The sequence below is a fragment of the Salvelinus sp. IW2-2015 genome, linkage group LG4p (assembly GCF_002910315.2).
Source record: "Salvelinus sp. IW2-2015 linkage group LG4p, ASM291031v2, whole genome shotgun sequence".
Taxonomy (NCBI): domain Eukaryota; kingdom Metazoa; phylum Chordata; class Actinopteri; order Salmoniformes; family Salmonidae; genus Salvelinus; species Salvelinus sp. IW2-2015.
Window position 1 is genome coordinate 15,875,798 of NC_036841.1, and position 7,418 is coordinate 15,883,215.

General features: G+C 42.5%; 1 protein-coding gene across 1 annotated transcript; it reads left to right on the forward strand.

Moving 5' to 3' along the window:
- The first annotated feature begins 389 nt into the window (after nucleotides 1-389).
- tbcb (tubulin folding cofactor B) lies at nucleotides 390-4,488 on the forward strand. The gene is made up of 7 exons (XM_023982661.2): nucleotides 390-537; nucleotides 759-925; nucleotides 1,758-1,901; nucleotides 2,255-2,351; nucleotides 2,640-2,831; nucleotides 3,725-3,797; nucleotides 3,973-4,488. The coding sequence occupies exons 2-7, from the start codon at nucleotides 806-808 to the stop codon at nucleotides 4,085-4,087; spliced, it is 741 nt and encodes a 246-aa protein (XP_023838429.1). The 5' UTR covers nucleotides 390-537; nucleotides 759-805; the 3' UTR covers nucleotides 4,088-4,488.
- Nucleotides 4,489-7,418: the final 2,930 nt, after the last annotated feature.

The following is a 7,418-nucleotide window of genomic DNA, read 5'->3' on the forward strand; positions in this document are numbered from 1 at the left end:
ATCGCAGTTCAACATTGTTTGTAACAATGTAGCTAACATTGCATGACTTTGTTACAAAACTAAACATTTGGGCTTTATATGGCTTATAGCGCTCCTATGTGGATACAATTGATACTTCTATTATTTGGGCGTGGCACTTTCACGCAAAACCCCGCATTGATTCCTACATTGATGATTGGTTACTAATCATGAAAGGCCACTTCTATCAACATGATTGACGTGCCTACGTAGGCATCCCAAAGCCTTTCTTTCTGTTACGGCATCTTAGAAATGTGCTACCCATTGGTCAACCTAAATACCCACCCGACATTTTAATGACATGACTGGTTCCCTGGGTTGTGGGCGGATAGAAGGTTCCAGAACTGGGCGTAGCAGGAGCTGTGGGTGTTGTCGTATGAGGTGAACAACACATCCGCCAGACACCCTTCTCTGAGATTACAGCACATGGTCCCTGGATTGATTTAGTCTACAAACACCCAGTTATTTGATAGTAGCTACTTATTTATAGAGATCGTCAAGAAAAGCGCAGAAGGACAGGTAAATATTTGTGAGCGACCAAGCTGGAAGGACTCACGTTCGCTAGCTAACTTTGTTTAGTTTGCTGCGTGCATGCTAACTACTGTAGCTAGCTAGTTCTATTTTTCTAAACTGTGAACTTTGTATCTGACTAGCCATGTTGAAAGCCATTTGCAACTGTTGYGTACTATTTAGGTGAGAATGTTAACTAGCTGACTAACTGTTATATATATTTTATGCAGTGGTCGTTGTGCCTGAAGTTAAACACCGGCGAAACGAAAGCTTGAAAATGGACGGTGGCGTGACAGTGATCACCAATCCCACAGTGTCGGTGCGGCTGACCAGTACCATCAGTTCGTTCGAGGTGAATAAACGATATAACAGGGGAATCACCATCGCCGAATTCAAGGTAAGTTGTTGGTAATTTGTCATTCGGTCCTCTGAATCTTAATAATGTAGCAATTGTCCCTCTGCACTGCAGACACTAACATGCTGACCAGACCGGACACGTCGCGTGCGCGAGCGTCGCAAAATAAATTTAGAAATCCATGTTATTAAATTATTGCACCCRCACTGCTCACGAGTGTCTGCGACGCCAAGGGCTAAAATAGAACTCATTCATATTTCTGACGCAGATCGCGCTGGAAGTCCTGCCGCTCCCATCTCCTCATTGGTTTATAGAAGCAGGTACCCACGTGCCATATCCTCATTGGTTATACCCACGTGGGTGATTGACAGACGAACTGTTTTGCCGGTAGTCGTGGTAATACAATGAACGTTTAGATGCGATCACCATATAATTTAAACGATGAAAAAGCCTGGAAGGAGGAGAGATGACTAGAAACGATTCGGTTGGCTTTTTTATGTGTGGATTAATTGTCGGATTAGAGGTCCTTGTGCATTTCAGGTAAAATAACAACTCAATGTTTCAATCCCAGGACAAATTAGCTAGCTAAATATAACAAATTAACGTTAGCTAGCAAGTGCAAGCTAACTAGCTAAATTGCCATACATGTTTAATGCTTTTCGACCTGTCCCCAAATTAATGTCATTGGTTCAGAGTTTGTTTTGTTATTTTAACCTGCGTGTCGTGATCGCGTTTGGTGTGGGGGGGCAAAATAAATTTATGCACCATGGCGCACGCACGCAGCCAGCCGGTTTGGGTTCCGTGTAAGACCACAGGCGCAGCACAGCCTGTGGCCATGTGATGCAGTTTCTCGTGGTCTATTTTTTCCCTCTAGGGTAAATTGGAGATGGTTGTGGGTACCCCGGCCTCCAGCATGGAACTGCAGCTTTTCAGTACTACTGACAAGTTCATGCAGAAACTGGATGACAACGAGGCCCTGCTAGGTTCCTACCCTGTGGATGATGACTGCAAAATTCACGTATGTACTTCTCAAACACTGCTCACGTGGTATGTCCCCTGTTTACCTTTATTCACACTGGAGTCATGCGTAAGATGTTAGATCTGTTGATAGGGTCTCTTAATACACAAGTGATTTCAATGCTCACAAGAATGCTGACCACAGCATGACTTTGCTAGCTTGATTGCCAGCCTCTTTCTACATTCGACAAGGTTATATTGTTGCCTTGCCATACTTGTCTTATTGAGCTAAACAGCAACCATTTGGTTAAAAGCAGAAACTGACTGGCACCTGTACCATGACTGAGCCATTCTGTTATTTTTTTTTAAATTCAATATTCTGAGTCAGGATGATGGTGAATTCTGTGTACTTAGGTGATTGACCGCAGTGGAGCCCAGAGCGGAGAGTTCAGTGATCTGTCTAAAGTGGAGAAATTTGAGATTCCAGACGAGGTCTATGAGAAGAGGACAGGTACCGTGAGCTTGCACTGTCATCCGTCATTCACAGCTAAAGCGTATGCCTACATTTGAAATTGAATCGGAGGCAGTGAAGAAAAGACTTGTTGAAAGCCATTTGCCACTTTCGAGTGCCACAACAGAGAACTAGTGATACTTGCTCTCATCTACATCCTGTGTTACCTTTCAGTTTGAGGTTACATGGCAAAACCTTTCCTCAGTACATTACGTAATGATTGAGTGGCAAACTATTACCATTGTAATACGGGGATTTCAATGTGGATTGTCCATCTTTCCTCCTCAGATTCTGTAAGGTCATTCATGAAGAAGCAACGCGTTGGTCGCTTCAATGAAGAAGAGACGGCTAAAAAGGAGGCCGAGCTTGTAGCTCGTGAGGCCGAGGAGGAGGCTGCTGCTGCTGCCATTGGCGTCGGCAACCGATGCCAAGTGCAGGTTGTTGGGCTACCCACCAAGATTGGCACCGTTATGTATGTTGGTGAGTGAGGTTGACGCTTATTTTCCGCAACAGGTTTTAGGCTAGTCTAAACAGACTGTTACCATGGTTACTCCATGGATTATCAGTCTGACTGAAGTTGCCCTAAAAAGACACAATAGTCTCTACAAGCCAGAGTGTTGAATAATGTATTTCCACTTACTGTACTGGTTGTACATGCTGTTGGTCCTTTTTGGCGGTAGGAGGTGGAGATGGGGTATCCACAGGAAAGGGAGAGAGAGACCCTTAAATTGAATTGAGAGACWTCAGAAAGTATTCACACCACTTTACTTTTTCTACATTTTGTTGTTACAGCCTGAATTTAAAATGGATTTTAAAAAATGTCGCTGACCTACACTCAATACCCCATAATGTCAGTGGAATTGTTTTTAGAAATGTTTTGAAATTAATTTAAAAAAAATAAAAGCTGAAATGTCTTTATGGCAAGCCTAAATAAGTTTGTGTAAAACTTAGCTTATGTCAAATAATAAGTTGTTCTGAATAAAAAGTGTTATGTTTGGGGCAAATCTAATACAACACATTACTGAGTACCACTCTCCATATTTTCAAGCATAGTGGTGGCTGCATCATGTTATGGGTATGCTTGTAATTGTTAAGGACTGGGGAGCATGCAAAATCCTAGGGGAAAACCTGGTTCAGTCTGTTTTCCACCAGACACTAGGAGCTTAATTCACCTTTCAGCAGGACAATAACCTAAAACACAAGGCCAAATCTATACTGGAGTTGCTTAGCAAGACGGTGAATGTTCCTTAGTGGCCAAGTTAGTTTGAGTTCAATCTACTGCAACACAACAAAATGTGGATTAAGTCAAGGGGTATGAATACTTAAGGCACTCCTTATTTCAACAGAAAACACTGTTATTTTCTGTCTTGCAGGTACAGTAGATTTCAAGCCAGGTCATTGGGTGGGAGTGAAGTATGATGAGCCTCTTGGGAAACATGATGGCAGGTGAGGGCAACTGGCATAATTTTTGAGACATCACATGGTGTCTGAGAATGTTCCCTGTTAAGAGCTGCCTTGCATCATGAMTTGTATTTCTTGTATTAGACCTATGGAGAGGTGCAGACGGCATGAGTTTCTCTGTCAGAAATGTGCTTGATGTCTCTTCTTTCTCTTTCCTTAGTGTGAAGGAGAAGCGATACTTTGAATGTGAGAACAAGTACGGTGCGTTTGTCAGGCCCCTGACAGTGACCGTGGGGGACTACCCAGAGGAAGACTACGGTCTGGACGAGATGTAGAACTGTAATGCTGTCACCCAGTCAAAGGGTGTGGGCAGATGGGTTCAACATTGACCTCCAGTCCGACTACGAACCCGCGGTGAGGGACAGTGTCATTGCGATTAACTTTATTTTGTTTTGCGCTGGTCAGGGAGGTATGGGTTGGACTACAGAGAGCTGCAACTGGGTAAGGAGGCAGTATCACCTAGGACCAAATCTAGCGTAGGTGTTTGATATCAGAATAGAAATTCAGTGCAGAACGTGAGTAAACCGTCATGGGAGGATCTAACCTAGTCAATGTTTCATGTGAACTCTGTCGGAGGGTATGAAGTGGTCCTCTTATGCATCACCTTCCCTTCAGAAGTACCCACTGCCCCCACTCAATTACACTGCTCAGTGATGAGTTGTTCCAAGATGGAAGATGACTACTAATATTCTTCACTAGCATTCTATATCAGAGCAGACTTTTGGGTTCCAAATAAAATTCAAGTTWTTTTTCAATCTCTACATGTACGATTGTACAGTGCATTCAGAAAGTATTCAGACTCCTTGACTTTTTCAGCCTTTACAGCCTTATTCTAAAATGGATTTAATAAAACATTTTCCTCAACAATCTACACACAATACCCCATAATGACGAGGCAAAAACAGGTCTTTAGAAATGTTTGCAAATTTATTGAACAGAAATACCTTGTTTACATAAGTAATTTCACAGTAGTTTTGAAAGTGGCGCTCCTGAGTCAAAACTGGTCCCTGTTTTTTGTGTACTGTCATTAATTTTGTGTGATATGATATGAATTTGGCAATTTGTATGTGTATTTTGAAATTCATGTTACAAATCCAATTTCTGCCATATTTTACGAATTTGTTGTTTAAAATCCAGGACTGCATCTTTAAATGTTTTTTTTGGTGGAATTTACTGTATATTGAATGAGGAGAGTTGTGAAACGCTCTCGAATTAAAGTACAGTCTTTGATGCCTTGTTACAACTACATTGTTGGATGTATTTAATGTAAATGATAACCTGGTGGTCCTACTAGTTCATTTGATCCAGTGGCTGTAGAATGCAAGCGTTCCTAAATTGATGTCCTCAGAATTTTGAGTTGAACCTGAATTGTCCATCACATCCTAGATTCTATATGAATAATAGGCAGTTATAAAAAGCGTCACAATGTGAATCAGATGTCARTTATCAGGCCATGGTTCTGTTAAACTTCATAAAATAAATCCCATGCTTTGGAATGCAAGAATTCACACTACAACAAAATATCTAGTTGTACTGACTAGTGACAGTTTATTTGAATATCTGTTAGTTCAATGGTTATTGTACCATAAAGCCCTTTGTGTGTCATGTCCCTGTTCTAGATTCTGGAAAATGTTAAACTGCTTCTAACGCTCCAACACTTCAAATGTCTGAACACCAGTTATGCACATAGACAGCATGCARTTCAGACCTAGAGCTCAGCTGACGACAATTCACTTTTCAGATGGATGACACATCTTATCTGTGTTTCTACTGAACTTCATTGTACTGCTCCTCATCGCCACTTCAGAGTTTGACTCTTGAAAGCATGTGATCTGTCATTTGTTTTGATGCGCATGTGATTGAGCCAGTTTTGGAAGAGAAACTATGAATATAAAAGCAAATGATTCATGCATTCCTTTTTTATTTGAATTGTATTTTTTCCCCCGGATCCTGTCWGCAACTGACAGGCCCTGATTGGTCCATGAATTGCAATCTGTTCTTATGAAATCACAAAGGTGCTGGTGTTATTTTTGATGTGCCAAAGTGTAATGGTATCTTATGCACAATAAAATAAAATAAACATACCAGCAGATGTGATGCTCAAGGTGTAATTTACTGATTCTTACTCTGATTCACCATTAGTAGGACAGAAACAAAGTACCTCATGCATGGTGAAAAGAGAGGTAGAAGAGATCTCTAGGCAGGGGTTAGAGACGTCGTCACACTTATCCCGAAACTGTCAGGTTGCAGTGGGACACTGAACAGTGAAGCACTGACGGAAGGAATATGGTCAGTGGTCGTAAAAGTACCCAATTGTCATCCTTGATACCTGTTCATTGACTATAGCTCAGCCTTCAACAGCATAGTACCATCCATGCTCATTACGCTCTGGGTCTGAACCCCGCCCTGTGCAACTGGGTCCTGGACTTCCTGATGGGCTGCCCCAGGTGGTGAAGGTAGGAAACAACACCTTCGCTGACTCAACAAAGGGGCCCCACAAGGGTGCGTGCTCAGCCTCCTCCTGTACTCCCTGTTCATCCATGACTGCGTGGCCACACATGCCTCCCAACTAAATGATCAAGTTTGCAGACAACATAACAGTTGTAGGCCTGATTACCGAAAATGACAGCCTACAGGGAGGAGGTGAGGGCCCTGGCAGAGTGGTGCCAGGAAAATAACCTCTCTCTKATCATGGACTTCAGGAAACAGCAGAGAGAGCACGCCCCTATCCACACCGACGGGACCACAGTGGAGATGGTGAAAAGCTTCAAGTTCCTCTGCATACACATCACCGATGATCTGAAATGGTCCACCCACACAGATAGTGTGGTGAAGAAGGCGCTTAGGAAATTTGGCTTGGTCCCTAAGACTCACAAACTTTTACAGATGCACAATTGAGAGCATCCTGTTGGGCCTGCCTGGTACTGCCTGGTACTGCACTGCCCGCAACCGCAGGGCTCTCCAGAGGCATCACCGGTGGCACACTGCCTGCCCTCCAGGACACCTACAGCACACGATGTCACAGGAAGGCCAAAAAGATTATCAAGGACATCATCCACCCAAGCCACGGCCTGTTCACCCCGCTACCATCCAGAAGGCGAGGTCAGTACAGGTGCATCAAAGCTGGGACCGAGAGACTGAAAAACAGCTTCTATCTCAAGGCCATTAGACTGTTAAATAGCCATCACTAGCCGGCTACCACCTGGTTACTCAACCCTACACCTTAGAGGCTGCTGCCCTATATACATAGTCATGGAATCACTAGTCACATAAATAATGGAACACTAGTCACTTTAATAATGTTTACATACTGCTTTACTCATTTTATATGTATATACGTTGGTTAAGGGCTTGTAAGTAAGCATTTCACGGTAAAGTCTACACTTGTTGTATTCGGCGCATGTGACAAATAAAGTTAGATTTGATTTCATTTGATATACTGTATTCTATTCTACTGTATTTAAGTCAATGCCACTTCGACATTGCCCGTCATAATATTTATATATTTACTCCATTATTTGACTTTAGATTTGTGTGTGTATTTTTATGAATTGTTAGATATTACTGCACTGTTGTAGCTAGGAACACAAGCATTTCGCTACACCC

Bases quoted from the DNA above. Each gene is read 5' to 3' on its own strand.
- tbcb (XM_023982661.2), top strand. From the start codon at position 806: ATGGACGGTGGCGTGACAGTGATCACCAATCCCACAGTGTCGGTGCGG. The intron at 2,352-2,639 runs GTACCGTGAGCT...TTTCCTCCTCAG, and splicing joins GGTCTATGAGAAGAGGACAG to ATTCTGTAAGGTCATTCATG. The intron at 3,798-3,972 runs GTGAGGGCAACT...CTCTTTCCTTAG, and splicing joins CTTGGGAAACATGATGGCAG to TGTGAAGGAGAAGCGATACT.